Here is a 21,598-nt window from a genome sequence, read left to right as displayed (position 1 = left end):
TATAAAGCTATACGAGTTGCATGGTTAATGAACGCTGAGATGAATGAAGTGCCTTACTGCTATTATGAAGAGCAAATGTTCATTGTCTTTCGAGTCAACTCGGTATTCGATGCCAAGTTACATGACTTCAGAGAATAATCTTTCCATAATAAAGAGATTGTCTTCGATAAGGCAGGGGTTAATTTTTTACGTGGATGAGAATACGAGACACTTCAAGGTCTTGTTGATTACCGTGAAACCAGACATTTAGCTAAATCATAAACTTTGCAGCGTTTTACTATCATTTACATGATTCCACTTTTTACATCAACTCTCAAAAGTACACCATTAACAACACGGAACATCAAAGATTCTGTTCATGTTAAAATGACTTAATTATCAAAAGTCAGAATTACGAATCAAAGTAAGTTTCTTGACGCAGCAACAAACGTATCTGTCACCATTACAACTTCCCACATTACCGTACTAAGGTTTCTGATTTTTCTTTTACTTATTCTTTCCAGGACTTAGGCCTTGAATAAGAGAAGTTGCAATAAATTGGTCACCGATTTAAAACACAATGGGACCTGATGATGGCAGAGCAAAAGTTCAAAGCATCACAAATGTTACTGTAATGCAGACTCCCTACCCCGAGGGGGGAAAAAGGCAAACTCTTGAGTGCGGTAAAACCCACCGAGTGGACGGCGTAAATATGTATGTTGAGTCGGATTCTAGCGATTCTGGCTGGCCCAGGAGAATTCAAACTGACCAATAATTAAAATTCTATCGGAACATCGCTTGATTTTTCCTTCGAGTCGACATATCTTGAAACTGTAAGGGCAGAGTGCATCAGCATTCCTCAAACGATCTCTATTTCAAACGCCTTTACTAACCGAACACTGAAAAATATCTGTTCAAATATCTATGTCAGGCACAAAATTCCTTCACCAGGAAGGAGAGAGAGAGAGAGAGAGAGAGAGAGAGAGAGAGAGAGAGAGAGAGAGAGAGAGAGAGAGATTCCATCCATATTTTCCCTATATCTTAAGCAACCATTTTCTGCTATGTCCAACTCCTGGAGCCGCTTCAGCGATTGAGTTACTTCGACGTTGAAATAAGATTACTTTCCATGTTTTAGTAATGCGCCGAGATGTGTCTCGACCAATTTCATTTACAATCAGATCCCTTTAATGCGAACCCCGTTTACTTGCCCATCGGTAGCCGAGATCGAAGACAACGTCACGTGGATAAATACAGGATAGCAACTATCATTTCTTTTTTTAAACGCAAAATGATTATAAATGATAAATGTCTGGAAGTCTTCAAGCGAAGAAAAAGATGTCTTGGGTTGGCGGAGTTGGGTTTTATCTCATTAGTCGGTCTTGCAGAATCGTACGCGCTGCCTTCAGTTTTATGCGCGAAATATTCTGGTTTTCAATTACACTGCTGTGAACGAAAAGGAAGGGGATTTCAGATTCTTTGAATTTTCCTCCGATTTATTTCACTTTTAAGACTAGAGGGGACACCTCCCTACTGTGTTCTGAATAAAATGTTTCAAAAACTTAAGAAGTAAGAAATATCCCTGTCAAATGAAAGCCTATTACTTTGTGATACAAAATAAGCTTTATATACCGATACATAAGCATTCGTATATGAACGAAGTAATTGGGTCTTGAGCACTGGAAGAAATCTGCGGCAGAGAGAGAGAGAGAGAGAGAGAGAGAGAGAGAGAGAGAGAGAGAGAGAGAGAGAGAGAATTGTGTGATCTGCCCGACGGACTGCAATCACCCTCCCCCCATCTACACCCAAATCCCCGATCCCCCACCTACACTGCCACTAGCTTGCACTCCGCTGGCAACTGTCTTTACCCCTACGGGTGAAGCCGTCGCTGAGTAATATATATACTGTGTATGTATATGTATATATGTATTTATGTATATATATATATATATATATATATATATATATATATATATATATATATATATATATATATACATATATACAGTACATATATATATATATATATATATATATATATATATTATATATATATATATATATATATATATATATATATACATATATATAATATATATATATATATATTCCTTTTTTACATGGGCCATATATAATCTAAGTATACTGAAGAGGGAATTTACTGCTGAGGTGTAAATCTATATGAAAACCCAGTTCGTTCAAGGCCTCCTCTATCGAAAGAAAAAAAAACTATTTAAAAGCGATGCTAAATCATTATTAATCGGCAAGGTCTTCTTCTTCACATGTGACCAATCATTCATTACCACGCTCATAAACTGGCACGCACTCGCGCACCAAAAACATTTAGCAAGACCAAGTAACATGTAAACTGAACTGAGCCGAGAATGGTGTTAAAATTGGGTTAATCTCAAGAAGAATGTGGTCCTCAATTAGTGGATGGGGAAGGAAGAAGGAAGGTGAGGGAGGAAGAGAAGAACGAGTGAAATGGAGAAATAAAGGACTGACTAAAAATAAATGGCAATAAAATGGGAAGACTGATTTCGAATCTGACTACCTTGGGCTTGCTTTGCAGATAACATAATATCGTACATGAACATATGAGAGAGAGAGAGAGAGAGAGAGAGAGAGAGAGAGAGAGAGATGCAAATTCTATGTATTGCCCGTTTCAATGATGGCTACCTTGTCGAGGCCTCGACATTTTCAGCTTTATGATGGTTTTAAATTTCAAAAAGTGCTAATCTCTCGCCCTAATGTCTGTCTGTCTCTCTCTGCGCACCTCCTCAACGGAGACTCATAACAGTCAACCAACGAAAAGCCGCCGCATTTACAGCTTTGATTAACAAACTAACTTTGAAAAAGCGCTCATACCGTTCCCCCCTCGTTATCACATTTGAATGTATTCCGTAGATTGAGACGAACATCCGTTTTGGGAAACGCCTTTCAGCAAATTAGGAAATTACTGTAAGAACTTGATCTCATGAAGACACCTGACTACAGTCTTCACTAACGAAAACTTGCCTTTCAGTGAATGCTGTTGTCTTGGCTGCTTGTATAAACTGTTGAGACACAAACAATTTATATATATATATATATATATATATATATATATATATATATATATATATATATATATATATATATATATATATATATATATATATATTTCCCAATTTAAAACGAGAGAGAGAGAGAGAGAGAGAGAGAGAGAGAGAGAGAGAGAGAGAGAGAGAGAGAGAGAGAGAGAGAGAGAGAAAGCTTTCTGGAGGCAGAAGCCTTATACACTAAGTATGTTAACAAGTCCCTCATTTAGTGTTTTAAGTTCGTTAGGGGTCTGTGCACTTATTCGCGACTTCCTCGATGATTAATCATTCACTGTTCGTTTGGTCCTATGATGTCTAGCATAAATGTGTCTATCGTCACCCGATGTGATGCATGTAATGCATGTAGCGACCTGCCATTACCACGTGCTTGGACTTCTGCTGAATACTTTTTTAATAAGATTTCGGGTGGATAAACGTGAATAATGAAGTAACTGTTCCTGCATTTTTGCCTTATGCGAGGGAATTTCATTCAGCTCATTCATTGCGTCATAACTAGAATGAGAATGGCGCGCTTGCGTGCACAACGCATCACGTGTGTTTGCTTTTGAATAACTAACAAAAAACCTTCATTCACCTGGTTGTGCTATCTCATAGCTCTAACAACATACCCTAATTATTAAGTATCGTACATATTTTATATACCAACACCGTGCGGCAGCAGTTGGCAAAATATAAATAGCGAAGACGGAGAGGTCCTCATTAAAGGACTTCCCAAAATGTTGATACCATGATGGTAAGCGATGAACACCACTTATCTGTAGCAGATGTGATACTCCGTACAATTGATCACCTTACTTTTCAAATAAGGCCACAAAACACCAAGAACGATAGCGAGCCCTTACTGGGCCTAATACACGCTTCCTGTCCGATAGATAGCTCCAAGCCACATTCTCTTTCAGCAACGTAACTAACTAGCACGGATGTGGACACTGAGCAGTCTGAATTGTTATCTGATATAAATTTACCCTCTCTGGGACTTGAATGAACTTCTACGGAGACACGTCGCGATGCATTACTCTATTCATATGTTTAGGGTTGACTAAATAAACACACACACACACACTGAAAGAAAACGCAGGTGCCGACTAACGGGGTGACCTTCCCTGTCAAAGACGGGAAAGTAGGAAACTGGAATCGACGATTCGATCAAGTAGCTTCATTACACTGACTGATTTTTATCTAACGAAAATGTACGAAATAGTCGTCCTTTGCCCGCGCCTAATTTGGTCTATCGATCCGGTACGACACACGGATCAACTTCTCCATTCATTCCATACAAAACTCTATATATATATATATTACCTTGAAATCAGTCGCGCATCCATGGCTAGCAGATTCGCTGTTCCAAGAACTGTTTTTTTCCCCGATGTCGAGCACTGATCACTTTATCGGTAAACACACCAACCGCTTAAGTTCAGAACCGACGAGACTACGCAACACAACCACGCTCCACGAGAAACGAGTGGCGAAAGGGACTTGAACTTCGACGAGCGGCGAAATAACCTTCGAAACAATGGATTTGACGTTTCAAAACATCGACGGGTATTTACGAACTGTAACTGTCATTGTTCTCGATTGTCGTGTAGTTCAACGCTCGTGACCACACCGAGACGAACCGATTAACAATACGCTGCACTCAACTCCGTTCACGGTGTTTTTACGTCCGAAGTATTTCCTGTTATTTTACCGTTGTCAATTGTTTTTGTTGGGCAGTTTTAAGTATTAAAAGGGATTACCATTATCAATTATTGTTTACATCATGCATTTTTGTTGTTATTGAGATGAATTCGCTATTCAAATGACGGTCTTGTTATCAGAAAGAGAGAAAGACGACTACTTCTTAAAGGAATGAAAATGAGCGAGTCAAAAGAAATTCCTACAATACTATAGAGACAACGATAACAAAAGGACTGTGGTGGGCCAGCGGACCTAATCCCCAAAGCGGTTGAATTATACTAAGCATGCTTGTGCATTAGCTATTTGAAGCGTGTCCGCCAAGCAACACCTTCACCTTTGTTTCTGTCATTAATGCTTGATAGGACATCACCATCAGATTACAAAGTCAAAAGAAATGTTGTACAAGAAGATATCACCCTTCGCGCGTAAGGTAAAGAAACATGCCAAGACCGACGTGTTATACTATAAATTTACACCTTTTTATAAAAATGGATCGTAGGAAATGATTACTAGATTGACAAAAGAAAAACGTACAAGACGAGGGAAAATAATTTACTCTGTGTTGAAAATAACAATAAGGAGAGAAACATTATTGGAGTGATTGTAATAAAATAAATGGGGGTTCAAAAGCAAGGGAAGTGTGCACAGTACTCTTTGAAACAGCAAGGTATTTGTGGTAACATAATCTATAGAATATTAGTAACTAAGGCAAATGAACAAAAAGAAAAACGAAACAAAAATTATACTCAACCTCTGCTTCTGCGCTGAATCAGCATTGGCACCCCTAGATCCGACTTCGATGGTTTGAAGATGATTTTCAATTTTATGTTAATGTATACATACTGTATATACATACATATGTATATATATGCATGTATATATATAAATTTGTAGCTTTGTTAGTTGTTATTAACATATGAATACACTTTTCAGTAAGTCATTCAATCTTTGCAGATTTGTGTTCAATGAATTCTTGTAGCACGTCGTATTTCTTTGACTAGCATAAATTTGAGAATCATGCTCATTTCACTACTTCATTTCATTTGTAAGTAGGGCATTTTTTTTTTTCATAACGTGTCTTCACTGACAACTGTGATGCTACTTGTCATCTCTGGTTAAATTTTGCCAAGTTTGGTCCAACGTAACTGTTTCATCGAAATGAAATAATCATCCAGCTCGTTCATTCTTTTTTAATTCCTCATATTTAGTATTATTTTAAGTTTGATGATCTGTCCAGTATGGAAAAGACTTTTGCCAGTGCTGTATGGAAGTTGAACAGACTAAAATGTATATTTAAAAAAAAACTGTGCTTATTTGAAAACTGTTTTATTCATGTATATATTTAAGATAAAATTTCATTCAAAATTATCTACGAGACAAATCTACTTTATTCGCAAATCAATTTTAAAACTTCCATCGAAACCAAGAGAGAGAGAGAGAGAGAGAGAGAGAGAGAGAGAGAGAGAGAGAGAGAGAGAGAGAGTTAGGTAAAAATTTGAAATAAGGAAAAATGACTGTTGTGGACGCAACGCTATACTTTGCATTCAACTTCCATGCAGCGGCGAAGGCTTCGCCCGTAGATCGTTGTGCCAACGACACAATTTTCCATGAAATTTTCCTTAAACTTAAATTGAAGAATTAGAAAAAAAACTTAGTTACTTTCGAGGTTTATTTTTATCACTAGTTTCCCACATACGTACAGGAAATGATCAGAATGTTGCTAACTCAGTAATATACAACAAAACACAACTGTCTCTTTTTTTAAACTAAATTATATATGAATAAAATATAATACAACAGAGGAAAGAACGAAGACAATGGAAACGAAATAAATGTACAACAGAAAAGTATATACTTTGACCGGTTTCAGGTATGGGCTGTACAGTAAGCACAACAGACATTGGGACTTAGCTTAGAGGTGTGGTCATAAAAATAATAATAATAATTTTAATAATAATAATAATAATTATAATGATATTTTACAACATAACACAATGGCGTCTTCCTGCTAGCAAGAAAATGCCATAACTATTTACAACATAATATAACACATATAAATACCAAAAGCTAGTAAATACCATCATCTTTTTATCTTTTTTTTTTCTGTTTATAGTGGACAAAGTCAGATTGATGTGGCTGATAAAATGATTACAACAATTATTATTAATGTAAAAATATAAGGAACACTCACATATACGGCAATATTGAGACAATCTCCACCTCGGCGAGAGCCAGACAATCCTAACTTTACGGTTACTTCATTATTATTATTACTATCATTATATCAGTACTAACAGTATTTCAGATATTCACATTCAAATAGGAACTTTGCGATTCATTTCAGTTATATAAATAATTTTTCTTCCAAAAAAAGCGAGGAACCGTTGTTTCATGATATAGTCAACTCCAGTTTAAAAAGAAAAAATAAAACACCGACCCAACAAAATGACTCATTAACTGGGGAAAACGAAAAGAACATGATAGTATTAGCCTTCACATGCCTTCTTGGTCCTACAAAAGGACAAGGCGTAACAAGTAGCCTTTCTGTGCTTCCCGGCTACATGCAACAAAAAAAATGAACTGGTTTTACTTCAAGGAAATAATTGTAACAATTTGAATGAAATTCGACCCAAGACATAGGTAAGTGGCCAACTTCGAGTCGGCGCGTAAGGTGGTCTTTGCCCTATTATGCAATTCTCACAACCACCTCATTTGCAGATCAAGAAAATGGCCATTTACAAGTGAACAAATTGAAACATAGTATCCGAAACTGCCGAAAAAGCACCAATTCTCTATCGTTCTACTGCAGTAAGGTATGATCTCTTATCTATTAAAAGCTGTCAAGCACCAACAGCCCACGCATAAACGTGGGTTCTGAACCACAGTGACACAACAGGAGTAAACAGAGCAGACCATTGACAACTTCGTTTGTGTGGATCTTGAAAGGTTTTTCATACATATGTAAAAAAAATTCTTCGTCAGCTTCGGACACGATGCTGCAAATTGTTACTACATAATATTAGGACAACAAAAACAAAAAACTGCCACCCGATATCGATTGCAAGATTGATATACTCTTGAAGGAGTCATCCCTTAAAAAAAAAAAAAAGAGAGCGACCCCTTTATAAGTTTTTTAGTAAAAAGCCAGTTTTAGCTGGAAGGAACTTCACGTGTTGACAGACGCGGGAGTAATACAAACATACAAACACACTTACACATACAGTTAAATGAGGTCGAATTAGCAATTTCTGGGGGGAATATTTTATCTTACAACTTTTCTCCGCCCTCCCGAACGTTCTTAGGGCATAAGAACTTAGAAGTAGTATTACTATGGCCACGAAAAATCCTTTTCAAACCGACACACATGGAAAATAAAATGCACATTGTATGATTGACAGTGGACCCAAAATTGCTAATTTGACCTCAAAGTCTTGCTTAGCCAGAGAGGTGCAAAGGCTCCCTTAGTACCGGCCACCCAAAAATGATGTAATGGTCCTTTTGATTGACTGTCAACTATAATAACCCTCATTAATAACTGTTTTCAAGGTTCCCAGTACTAAAGAAGTTCCCAGTCTCCCAATGGCTGTTATTCTTCGTTCGGCAAAATGTGTGCGAGGTAGAGTGCGGGAGCTTCATGACCCAAGTTGTAATGTTCAAAGCTTTTCAAGCTTCACAACAAAGCCGATTTTTCTTCATCTTAAATGTAAGTAAATGTGCAAGTGACACAGGCAACGGGACATTTGTCCCTCACTTAAATTTCCACGAAGTACAAAACCTTGTGATAAAGTTATGGCAAGTACTGTATTCATTCTACATTTACTCCTCCTCCCACTTTAAGCTCTGAGGTCTCATCACCGCAATTTCATATATATATATACAGTATACATTCACTAGGCTCAGTGCGTATTTAGCATCACAAAAACACCAAAAGTGTTCCATTATATAATGACATAACTATAAAATAAGCAAAGAACATTACAACCCAGTGTTTACAACTTATATTTGACGGTTAAAACACCTTACTCCCCATCTGGGAAAATGTACAATACATACAATTGCATGGGTACACCGAACGTCATTTTGTAGTTTGTATTTTACATCTATGATTACTGTAATTATTATACAGATCAAATTAATAAGCTTGAGTTATTACTATTTGTGATGTGAAATGCCGATGATAATCAATCAGGTCTGGTATTCCATGTATAATGTTATTCAATAGAGAGTTTTGAAAGCCTTCATATTTTTTTTTTTACACTTTAGTTGGGTCGGTTAGATGTGGAAGACTGGTGAGGAATCTATGGTCGAGTTTTGTTTGCTTACACTCGTGATTATCTGCTTTATAATCTCAGGAACCTGTTGCTTGTGGTAGATACAAAGAGATTCATACACCCTACTGACTTAGATTCAAAGTTACACCAAGAGTACAGAGGCCTAAATGACTGGATACAAATACAGCGAGTCTTTAAGACATCACTTGTCATTTGAGTTTACATTTTGTATGTGTATTTTCTCTTGCAGAAACTAAGAATCTGTGTCAATAAGATGAACGAAAGTGGCGTCTAAAACTGTGAAAAGAAGGTTGCAAGCTATAGCCTAAGTATCATCTCTAAAAGCTGTACTAATTTAAATGCTATTTTTACAATTATTTGATATCAACTGCATTTTATAAACAATTTTCAAATTAAAAAATTCTACTGATTGTTTTAGGCTTTTTTACACTCTAAATAATAATGAAAATAATAATTATACCTTCTGAAACACTGATCACGTGATTAGCATAAAAAGTGGTAGGAACATTAACTAGCAAGTTAGTGTACAGCATATTATTATTAATATTATTAATTATGGTGCAAGACAATTTTTAAAGAGTACACTCAATTCATATGCTTTGATGCGAGGTATTGTTAGTGTTTCACCATTAATAGATTTTATACTCTATGATCTACCAACCTGATGCAGTTCTAGAGTCCTAGACCACTAGAGGATTACACAAAAATTACATAAAACCAGCTCTAGTGAAGATTTTAAGGCCTCAAACTTAAAAGTAAGGCCTGAACTCCGGAACTTTCGTAACTTTGTAAAAATGCCATCATAACATCAACACATTTAAGCTACAACTTCTCTCTCCACGAGTAAGTATCAGGTCTGTATTATTCTCACCCTTGACTGTGTCTTGGGTTTAACACGTACACAGGAGTTGACAAATAGGAATCCAGACAAGCGAATGAACACAGGGGAGGGAGGGCTAGGCAGCAAGAGCAGCAGGTCGAACAAGCGTGAGCCTGCTAGGGAGGATAAAGCGTGACAGGGCCAACATGTATAATAAGGCTCTTTTCCCCAGCCAGGCATGCCTGGGATTCCGCTAGAGCTCACTTCCAAGCTACATATTAAAATTCATACACACTGATATTAACAACTGGCCTACGTGGAAAAGCCAGAGAAGTATTGTGAGCAGATGGAGTCAAAGTGGCAGTGGTACCCCTTGCAGGCCTGGCCGGGAGTGAGCAGGGTAGGGCAGGGTAGCAGCAACCGTGAGGGCGGCACTAGGTGGTGTGCAGGCTGGCAGGACGGGCCACGAGCAGGTGCAGGTAGTGATCACAGGGATGGGGGACCGCTACTCACCAGCGCCGGCCATCATGGCATGTTGAAGTAGTGGGTGGGGCGCCCCTTGCAGCCCCCCGAGACCCATCTGCTGGTACACCTGTTGAAGTAGCTGCAGGCGACTTACGTCATCATTGTTGTTGCTCCCACCTGGACCAACCTTCCTATCATCACTGGCAGTAATACCAACAGTAGCTGGAGGTGATCCAAGAGCCATTAACTGGGCCATTTGAAGCTGGTGTGCTAAGCCAGCTGCTGGTGTCAACGATGAGGGTGGTTTGTCAGAATCAGCTGACAATGAACTCAAACTACTGGTTAGACCAGCCACGTCACTCTCCTCTTTTACTTTTTCTAAAAACATTTTCATATTTTCGATATGTGAGCGTGTAAACAAATGGTCCTGCACAGAATACTTATGGCTGTACTTAAAATTACATACTTTGCACTCCTCAGGTGGCTTAGGACCTTCAGGCTCAGTGCCAAGCATTTTTTGTAAAGCCAGTTTGGCCTTCTTTTCTTTGGCCCGCGCATTTTGGAACCACACCTGCACCACACGCTTGGCTAACCCTATTTCCCTCCCTAGCAACTCACACTCTGCCATAGTTGGAGTCTTGTAATCACTGAACACACTCTTCATTATCTTAACCTGAATTGCTGACATCTGGGTTCGGAACCGCTTACTAGCTGAATGAGGTCCTCCTGGTCGAGCAGAACTAGTGGTGGAGGAGGCAGGTGAGGTTGGGTTACTTTCAGAAATGTGTAGTGATAGATCACCATCTTCTGGCTCTCCCACATCAAGCTGATAACATTCATCATCTGAGTGGTCTCCTAAATGGTCACTGGTATCTAATAGGGATGAATCAAACGCCAAAGGTCGCACCATCTCTAGGGGTCGCACCATCTCTAGGGGCTTACTGAGATCTAATGGGCTCTCACCTTCTCGCCGCACACCATCCGATGCTAGGTTGACATCATTGAGGTATCTCCGGATTGCTTCCTCATGGTACATGGCAATTGAATCTTCAGGAACTTCTGGGGATGAGAAGAAAGAAGAGGTCATGACTTGAGAAGCTTGAGTTGAAGAAGGAGTTGAAGACAGGCTGAAGTTCCCAACACCAGAATCTTCTACATCAGGCAGTGCATCAATATCCACATCTCCCTTAGAGTACTGATCGGCGTGCTTAGTAGAAAGGTGCGATTCAAGAGCAGATTTTACTTTAAAGATAGCAGGACAGAAGGGGCATTTTTTATTAATGACTTGTGCATGAGCTCTAAACTGACCTTTTCTTTCTCTCGCTCGAGTGTTCTGGAACCAGACTTGGACGACCCTCTTCTTGAGACCCACTTCTTGAGCTATTGTTTCCAACATCTTTCGCGAAGGATTTGCTTCCAACTGGTACTTTTGATAGAGGTAGTCAAGTTGCTCTGGGAGAATAGTAGTGCGCAGCCGTTTGTCCCGCTGACCTTCACTACTCCCCAAGACAACATCCTTTTCATCCTCACTTTCATCAGTCTTACGCTTTAAAGGTGAGGCAGGAGGTAGCAAGGGACTGGGCTGAGGTGGGGGTATTGCTGGAGGAATTTGATGCTGAGGTGGTGGCTGTGACTGCTGTTGTTGCTGCTGTATACTGGTAAAAGGAGAGTCCGCACCCTTATTCAAAAAGAGAGCTGGATTCATTAAATGCACAATCTGATGTTCTCGCCACTGTTCAAACCTGTTAAAAACCAAACTACACTTATCACACTGGTATGTCTCAGTTGTAGATTTATTATCCATGCTACCAGACTGCTGTGATGACTCTGTAATGCTGGAATGATTAGAATTTTCATCATTATATAACGCTGCGGCTTGGGCAGCTGCTGCTTGTGCCTGTGCTGAACGCTTAGCATCTTCTTCCTTGAAGCAATGCGTCTTTTGATGTCTTATGAGCTCATAATACCGCTGGAAGACAAGCAAGCATTTTTTACACTGATAGTTCAGACCAGGTGTTCTTGTAAATCTTCCTGCACCTTCATCATTGGGGTCTAGAGGTGGCTGGTTTTCATAAACTTTTCGTGCCTTCTGACGAGCATTTTGAAACCAAACCACAATAACACGAGGAGAAAGGTTGAGCAGCTTAGACAAATACTCCAGATCATCATCCTTGGGATATGCATTATTTTCAAAAAACTCTTGTAGCACCTTAATCTGGTAGTCAGTGAAACGGGTGCGATTGGCTCTCTTGCCTGTTATAGAGCTGGAAGAGGTAGGGGTCTGGGGTGCTGATGGAAAGGACAAATGGGGCGGTGTGGGACTCACACCAGAGCTTGGAGGAATAAGGCCAGAACTAGGAACTGTGGGTGGTGTATGAGGCAGCTTGTGGGCCAGCATAGGATTGGTCTCGAGCTGAGAGGTAATGAGTGAAGTGAGGGAAAGCGACGTCTGAGGTGAAGCCAAGGATGTAAATGATGGTGTTGCTGGCAGTCCTATGGGTGATGATGAAGCAGATGAAACCAGTTGTGACCCACCACCCACCTGTGATGATGGTTGAGATGGATGTGGTGGTAGAAGTGGCTGTGGATTCAATTGTTCACGCTGTTCCCTCAGCTGCTGCTCCCTTTGCTGATCCCTTTGCTGATGAAATAATTGCTGCTGGTTACTAGGGCCTAAAGACCCACCTACGCTATCCCCGTTCTTTTCTTGTACTCGGCTATTGTCTTGTGTAAAACTAGGAACTTTGTTGAGCGGGGACACAGCACTGGCATGGTCTAAATTAGGCTCCTCTTGCTCCTTTGAAATCTGATCGATGTTTTTATCCTCTTCACGTGTAGAATTTAGGGCAACAATCTCTCGTGCTTCATCAGGATTAAGTGGCATTACCTTTGCCTCACCTGTCTTTTCATACTCCTCCAAGTTAAGTGTGGTGGACGGCGGAATGCTGAAATTGTATGGGGAGTCTTTACTGCGTTGTCGTTCCTTGAAAAGTGTATTTCTAAACCAATGTTTTATCACCTTTGGAGGCAGTCCACTTTGCTTTGCCATGTCATTTATTTGGTCCTCAGTAGGGGAATTGTTGATGTCAAAATGAGCTCTTAAAATCTTGAGTTGTTCATCTGTAATACGGGTTCGAGCTCTTTTCTGCTGTGCTGCAGCAGCAGCAGCGGCAGCAGCAGCATGTTGCTGTTGTTGCTGCATAAGCTGTTGTTGTTGCTTAAGAAAAATACAAGGGTCTCCCTGCAATCCTGAGGGCCCAGAGGTAGGTGAACTTTGTTGCTGCATGTTGCTAAAGGCTACAGGATCAAACATATGTGGTGGTAACATAGGCATAAGAGGTGGATGCAAGTTCATAGCAGCAAGTGGATTAAGTTGAAGGGGCAAACCTGCCAAGCCCAGACCAGCCATCATCATGGGATTGAACTGCATCTGTTGCATCTGAGCTGCTGTTAGGGCATTAAGTGCTGCTGCCATTTCTGCCATCTGTGGAGGTACATTCATACCCTGATCAGCAGCAGGTGAGACAGAAGGGGCGGTGGTGGAGGTGGGAGTTACACCAGGGGTTGGAGTTGTATGAGAGGTTGGTGTAGCCGCTGCGTCGCTCCTGCTCCCTGATTCGGCCTCTTTCTCTCTCTCATCTGAAGTTCCCTTCTCTCCCCCCTGGACAATCTCCGCATCTCGGCCTCGCTCGTCATCTGTAAGAGCAGAGGGTTCGCTACTAGAGGAGTGTCGACTAGTATTGTATTCTTTACGATATTCATCTGAGAATTTCTTAAGATAATCAAAAGGTACACATGACTTATGAATTTCTTCTAAATGGGCTTTTAATACCCATACACTAGAAAACTGCTTAGAACACTGAGGACATTTAGATTTACTAAGTTCTGGTAAATTAGGATTAGATTTATATTTAGAGTCCTCACAATTCCCATCATCAAGGGATTTTGATTGATAAGGTTGTTGAGATTCAACATACTGAACTACTAGATCAAAGCCAAAGCTTTCTAATAAGTGCTTGTGTAGGCGTGAAGACTTTCTGAAAGGTACAGTGAATCTAGAGGTAGAGAGAGATTCTATGGAACATTCAGATGGAGAGAGAGAGCGGTCATGGGCCGGAGTCTGAGGCAGGTTAGCGGCGCTGGCTTGGCAGAGGGCTACCCATGCAGTATCCAGGGCAGCTGAGGCGTTACTGACGGAGTGAGGAAGGACGTTCAGTTGAGGAGGCAACAAACCACATAATACAGCATGTTGAGCTCCCTGTTCTGCAGTACTCCACACACCGCCACAGCGTCCACAGCTTCCCTGAGCACTGGTGCTGCTGGAGGGGGAAACATGGTGTGTTGTTGGAGGTGTGACTTGAGGTGTGGATGGGGAATGGGTGTTGTTAGGTTCATGAGACTGGGCTGGAGATGGTTGTGGTGTAGTAGGTATAGATGGATGGTCAGCTAATGTTCTTGGATCATGACTGACTGTTGGTAAATAATCTGGGAGTCTGGCAGTGCGAGACTGATGAAGCACAGAGCGTAGATGGATATCTAAGGTGGACTGCTGTGAATATGCCACACGGCACACATGACATCTGTATGGTTTATTCCCTTCCTCTTCCCCTAACCCAGACCCACTGATCCCAGGAAGTCCAGACTGGTTTTCACCTAGGGGCATATTCCCACCCTCTAAAATCCCTGCTTCTGATTGTATATTACTACTGCTTGAAGAGCCTTTGAACTCCTTATCCTGCATGGCTTTTTTAAGCTTGTGTAAATGACTCACTGAATTATAATGAACAAGCAAAATATTCTTTTGGGTAAATGACTCTTTACATACATCACATTTATAAGGTCTATTGGGGTCTAAGTATTTCTCCATAGGATATGTAAGTTTCTCACCCCGTCTATGTAGCAGTGTCTTCTGATGAACAGTTAGGTAACTCTGTCTGGTGAAAGCTACTCTACACCGGTGACACTTATAGCGCCTTGCTGGATCACTATAATTGTCCAATGCCATTGAGTCTGAGTTCAAATAATCCTCAATTGCTTGTTGATGGGGTGGTAGTGGTGGTTCCTCTATACGTGGCATATCTTCTATTTCATCGTCTTTATTTGACTCTCGTCGTAACAATGCCGTTGTGTTAGGATCAAGGACAGGACCAGCCCCTGCCCCTACAGGTGCTCCAACTATGGAGGCCTGAAACTGATGCTTCTCTTCTGCAGTTAATTCTGGGTGATCTGTACTGACATGCTTCTGCAGTGCTCCTAAGGAACGGAAATTACGATGACACAAAAGACACTTGGTTGCATCTCGTATTGCATGGTACTGTGCATGTAACTGCAATTTTTCTACAGTCTTAAAAGCAAGAGAACACTGCTGACATCGATATTTATATACATGACGCTCTGATACTGCAACTGATGGTCTAGGGGCTGCCCCATGAATCTCTCTGAAGTGACTATGGAGAGCCTGAGCTGTAGGGAAATACTGATTGCACCCCTTTTTCCAACAGAGATAGCCAGGACCTCTTGGTGTTTCTGTAACTGGTAAATGACCCATTGCTGTTTGATGTGCTAATAAATCCTCTACACTGCCACATGCCACACCGCACACACCACATTCCTCCGGCTCCCGGCCCACGTTCCGCTCATCACTTCGCTTACCTGCACCACTTGACTGATTATCTTCGGTTTTAATATGTCGTTGTAAATGGTGTTCCTGAGATCTCGAGTGATGGTCTGACTGCTGCTGCTGCTGCTGCTGCTGCTGCGAGTTATGCTCTTCGTCGTCTTCATGTTTGGAGGCAGCAGCGCTTAGCTTGACCAACAGCAGAAGTCGCTGCAGGCCGTCTGCATTAACAGAATGGACATTGATGGCATGCTTCTCAAGAGCATTCATGTCAGGGCAAGCTTCTTCACACAAGGGGCATCTCAATCCTGCTTTCTTTTCGCCGCCGTGCTCCGCATCCACGTGATGTTGCAGACCTGACTCTGTATCACACGTGAAGTGGCAGAAAGGGCAAGCATGGACTTGATCCGGGGAACGCCCTCCCTCTTTGGTCTCTTCTGTGAGGGTGAGAAGAAAAAACGAGAATGCAGCCATTAGTATACAATTCCGACCACGTTTTGTTATCAGTGAAGTTATTCTTCAGAAAAACATCATCTGTCTCAAAGAAGTAAGAAAATAGCCTAATGCAGATTAATTCAAACAATGAAAGAGGAAAATCCAAGAAAAATACGGGAAAGCTACCCTGAAAAATGAAACGCATCAAAAATTAATGACAGCCAAAAAGTAAATACTTAATTTTTTTTTGCATAGAAAAACACTAAAATTCAGCTGTACTATACAAGGAATAAGTGTTACCTACATCAACATCTATTGCACTGGTTAAGGAAAAAATTTCTGTTGACACTGCATCCATCTATATACTTCGACCTGTATGCATGACAAAATCATGAAACAAAAACTGTTATACCTAGTGTACTTATAATAAAAGTACCAATACAAGACTAACAGAAGAGAAGGATTAAAGGAATAATAGAAGAGAAGGATTTTAAAAGGTAAAGAAGAAATATTTTAAAAAGCAAGAGATTAGCAATTATACTTTTAACATTACAACAGAGACAATATATTTACCTCTAATTATACGCTTTCGCGCAATATTTTTTACTCTCATTATCATTCTTCAGCCAACTGATCTTATTCAGTGTTCATTTTTCCTTATAAATGAATAAAGGAAACATGAATTCAGAGTTAGATTTAGGATTTTATACACATAACTTCGCATAACGAAAAATACCGCAGTTTTTCACGGATTCGTATTGTTCTGCAGTAAACATTTTTTTTTTGTTTTTCACTATTTTCATTTGTTCAAAGTCCGATTTTACTAAACTCCAAAAAGCTTGTTTTATATAACATTTACTTGATTTTAAAAAATGCAGTGTTCTCCCCTTTTATATACACAAAAATTCTGGCAATCTACTTTCCGTGTATTTTCCCCAGGTTCAAAGATTCGAAGATATTCCTCTCCTGAAGTCTGTGTTCGTAAAAAAAATGAAAAAAAAATATGTAGGTGGTGATTTCCCACCCGCCGCATTTCAGCCCCCGTCCCAGCAATTCCAAACGGACTGTAATTTCCAATGGCGACGAGCAAGTAGCTTCCAATGAATAACGCCGAGAAGTAACTTCCAATGGCGCCGAGCAAGTAACTTCCAGTGAATAACGCCGAGAGGTAACTGCCAATGACGCCACCGAAGCACAAATGAGATCACGGTTGCGATGTCTTGCTGACCAAGACTAACGACCGACTGAGCGACAGAATATAACAAAGAGGCTTCGCTGTCTCTTCCTAAACCAGTTAATGACCTAAATGACATTAAGGCTACACAGCGCTCGGACCAGAGTTCAAGCTTAGTGTCCGGCCTCATTAGGGGAATAAGAGCCGAAGTCAAATCTCGCTGCGGACGCTCACAAAAGCTCAAGTGTGCACAGAGGCACACGTACACGGATTACAAACTCATACACTCACGCACACTCGCACACAACAAAAGAGAGGGAATGACAAATCACTGGCACTCTTTAAAAAATAATTTCCCACCTCCAAATTTCTTCACGACCGTACTATCCGAAGGGCATTCAAAAGAAGTTCTGTTAACGCCTCAAAATAAATATATGCAGGCAAAACTCAGAGGAACAAAGAAAAAATCGGAGGTAGTAAAAAATGGATGATGATCGGAAGTGAATGGAGGTGGAAAAAGATGAGACCAAATGCGAAACAGAGACTCTTCCTCGTGTTGACGTATGGCTTCTTGGACACTCCAGGGTGGGACCTGGACTGCTCATTGCCACCATCAATATGGATTCCGAACACTGACTAGCAGGGGTGGGAGGGCAGTGCGAAATTGCAAATATTAATAATATTAATGGCTGAGGAATGCTAACTCAATATTTCGAAATAAGGAAGAGTATTGTATGTGGGCCTGCTGATTATGTATAGTATGAAAAGCAACTACACTAAAATAAAGAAAAAAAATCAATTGCAAATATTAATAATATTAATGGCTGAGGAATGCTAACTCAATATTTGGAAAAGGAAGAGTATTGCATATGGGCCTGCTGATTATGTACAGTATGAAAAGCAACTACACTAAAATAAAATAAAAATCAATTACGTAACAGAATCAGTTACATATAAATAAAAAAACGTAAGTGATGATTAATCCCCAAATAGACAACGAAGCAGAAACACGTGTGTAGGGATTTCAAAATTATTTCATCCTTATACGGATTCATTACCACAGCGAGAGAGGAAAGGCAAAGGTGGAGAGAGAGAGAGAGAGAGAGAGAGAGAGAGAGAGAGAGAGAGAGAGAGAGAGAGAGAATGGGGGTTGTAGCGCAACATCATCTTTAGGCATCAGGAACGGGGACAAATCTCTTGACAGTGTATGTAAGCAATACAAAACTAAGAAAGTTTGAAGACGACACCTGAGAGAGAGAGAGAGAGAAAGAGAGAGAGAATCAACTACTTTCTCAAAGGTGGCTGTATTTCGAATAAGAGCAATGGCAGAGGTACGTACAAAAAAGCAAACACAACTAGTGCTAATTTCCACAAAACGGCGGAGACGTGGACGGAGAGGTACTGAAAAAAGAGAGAAAAAAAAAAAAAAACACCAAAAACCCTGACTGAGTGAGGCGCCACCATGGACGGCTCTAGCCAATTGTAATCATAAGGATATTAAGTGATATGTCCTTGGTACGTTTAATAGCTGTACATTTTAACCACACGATGCAGAATTAACTCCAAGGGGGTTTCTTTTGGGGGAGAATTATATGGGGAAGATTAGCTCACTTCCTGTGGCCCTGCTCAACTCCATGACTAGGGGAAGTCTCATGTGTGGGTACGTTTCTTGAAGCACGTTGAAGGTATTTCCAGCGGTGTGACTGTTCCGAGATGTTAAAGTGACACCAGTGGAAATGGAACAGGAACTGTCGATGAACCCATCTGAATGGATAAGTAAAACAATTATCCACTGGTTTCAAAAAGAAAAGAAAAGAACGAGTTGTAATCTCTCGAAGGATCGCGAAATGGACTGAAACACATCAGTCGAAGAGCCAACACTGAAAGTTTGCGTAACCAAACGCTCATGGTTAAACATGCTGGTATAAATGTGATTTCAAAACGAGAGAGAGAGAGAGAGAGAGAGAGAGAGAGAGAGAGAGAGAGAGAGAGAGAGAGAGAGAGCAACATATAACAATGTATATACAATTTCCAGGTAACTAACCAATGATGAATGGAATGGGGGAAAAAAATCGTACTGGGAGAGACACATACGACGCCACCCAAGAAGAATGAGAAAGACCTTCCTGAAACAAGCAAACAGAGGAGAGCGTTTTAACCAGCACGCACGCACGCACGCACAAACACAAACGAACAACGGCACATACGACGATCAACAGCCATAGCTACACGCGTAATGAAAGCAACCTCAGCCACGTCACATTCGCACGCAACATTTTACACATTTGCAACCCTAAGCATAAAAAAAAATAACACGGACATCGTTACGAGCAACAGCAGACGAAGCAAGAGGCGAGGTTTTCAGCAGGAGAAGCAGGCAGGAAAAGCAGGCAGGCAGGCAGCAGCAGCAGCAGCAGCAGCAGCAGGAGAGACAGTGCAAGGCGAGCGGCTAGTAATCTCACCTAATGAGCAGTAATGAGATCAAACTGGGGATGGCCCGCACCCTGCTAGCACAAGTATGAAAAATGAGCAGGAAAAAGAAACACAAGTTTGAGGCTCTCTCTCTCTCTCTCTCTCTCTCTCTCTCTCTCTCTCTCTCTCTCTCTCTCTCTCTTCTTCTTCACAAATATACATTCACACAAATTATGTATGCATGTATATATATATATATATATATATATATATATATATATATATATATATATATATATATATTATTTATATATATGTGTGTGTGCGTGTGTGTATGTATTGTATATATACATCCATACATATATGTATACATACATATATATATATATATACACAGAAATCGAAACACCAAATATATTATTATACATCTCTCTGTAACTTGTATCAACCATACTCCGAACAAAGTAACCATAATCATTAACCTTTTAATACAAAGCTTGAAGGTTACCTTACCTAAGAATGATCACTGTAAGCCGAAATGGCAGAATACTACACATTTAAAGTCACGGACAAATTATTTTAGTCCAAAAAATTAAAGTTATAAATCCTATAAAAAAAAATTACCCTTCAAAACACAGAGAAACGAAACGCTGGAGTACAACATGAATGGTGGGGGGAATATAAAATGTAATAATGGCACCTCGGGAACCATTCTAATGGCTTGGAAAACCATAACGCAATAACCCAACAATGGGATAATGATTCTTTACCTTCGGAAATAAATTATGGTTACCGGAGACCCTGGGTTTATAATTGCAACCCGTGATCGACAGGTGTCTAACTCGGGTAATATCCACGAAAGCGAAGAAGTGCACGAACCAAACTATTTTAAGTACTCCTGTTACTTTCACAGCCGCATAAAAAAAATATTAAAGATATTTATTCTTTTCTAGGCATATTTTTATATATTCACTGAAGTTTAAAAAGGGCTTTAAAGGATTCTAAAAATACGTCTTTCTGTGAACGCCAACACAAAACAAAATTAGTAACGAAGTTGACAGAAGTGAGAAACGAGTGTACAGGTATCAACGCACTAACGCGAATACTCATACGAACACCACAAGGTATGCGAGCACGTTTCCTTACAACACTGTACCATTGACAGAAAACCAATATGGAACTGGGTATGGTGTTCCCATCCAATGAAAGAACACTGTCGGTAAGAAGTAAACACAATACCTACTTGTCGCCACCACCCTAACTTGAGAAAAAAAAAAAAAATGAAAGAGGGCCCTTTTTATTTAGCCCTGGGTTAAACTCTGGCAAAAGTTGACTTTACCAATTTTGTCCACACATACAGCTAGCTTTATTGATTATATGATGCACGACGGAGGTGAAGAAAGCTGTAGTCTTGACTAATCACTTTATCAAGAGAGAGAGAGAGAGAGAGAGAGAGAGAGAGAGAGAGAGAGAGCTTCTGTTATTGTGTGTATTTCCGTTTAAGAGAACAAGCCTCGGGCTAATTACCCTTTCGCCGTGATTATTGCTTCAGCTCTCCTAAATGACTTGAGGCTTTGCTTTGATTACTTCCATTCATTTGGGCCTACGTTTCATCCTTATGACAGGGAA

General features: G+C 40.3%; 2 protein-coding genes across 7 annotated transcripts in view; both read right to left on the bottom strand.

The window, feature by feature from the left end:
- The window catches only part of LOC136848893 (protein-L-histidine N-pros-methyltransferase-like), a 1,039,474-nt gene extending 1,034,890 nt beyond the window's left edge, over positions 1 to 4,584 (bottom strand). Inside the window, exon 1 of the mRNA XM_067121714.1 lies at positions 4,380 to 4,584. Coding sequence (XP_066977815.1) covers positions 4,380 to 4,402 — 23 coding nt within the window. The 5' untranslated portion in view covers positions 4,403 to 4,584. The remainder of the gene's footprint in view (positions 1 to 4,379) is intronic.
- Positions 4,585 to 6,409: 1,825 nt separating this feature from the next.
- zfh2 (Zn finger homeodomain 2) overlaps positions 6,410 to 21,598 on the bottom strand; it is a 250,655-nt gene continuing 235,466 nt past the window's right edge. For 2 of the 6 annotated variants that reach the window (XM_067121804.1, XM_067121803.1), the window contains exon 3: positions 6,410 to 16,385. In XM_067121804.1, coding sequence (XP_066977905.1) covers positions 10,372 to 16,385 — 6,014 coding nt within the window. In that variant the 3' untranslated portion in view covers positions 6,410 to 10,371. The remainder of the gene's footprint in view (positions 16,386 to 21,598) is intronic. The other 4 variants (XM_067121809.1, XM_067121805.1, XM_067121807.1 and 1 more) reach the window with 4 other exon arrangements.

The sequence above is a fragment of the Macrobrachium rosenbergii genome, chromosome 20 (assembly GCF_040412425.1).
Source record: "Macrobrachium rosenbergii isolate ZJJX-2024 chromosome 20, ASM4041242v1, whole genome shotgun sequence".
NCBI classification, from domain to species: Eukaryota; Metazoa; Arthropoda; class Malacostraca; order Decapoda; family Palaemonidae; genus Macrobrachium; species Macrobrachium rosenbergii.
This window is presented reverse-complemented; position numbering and strand designations above follow the sequence as displayed.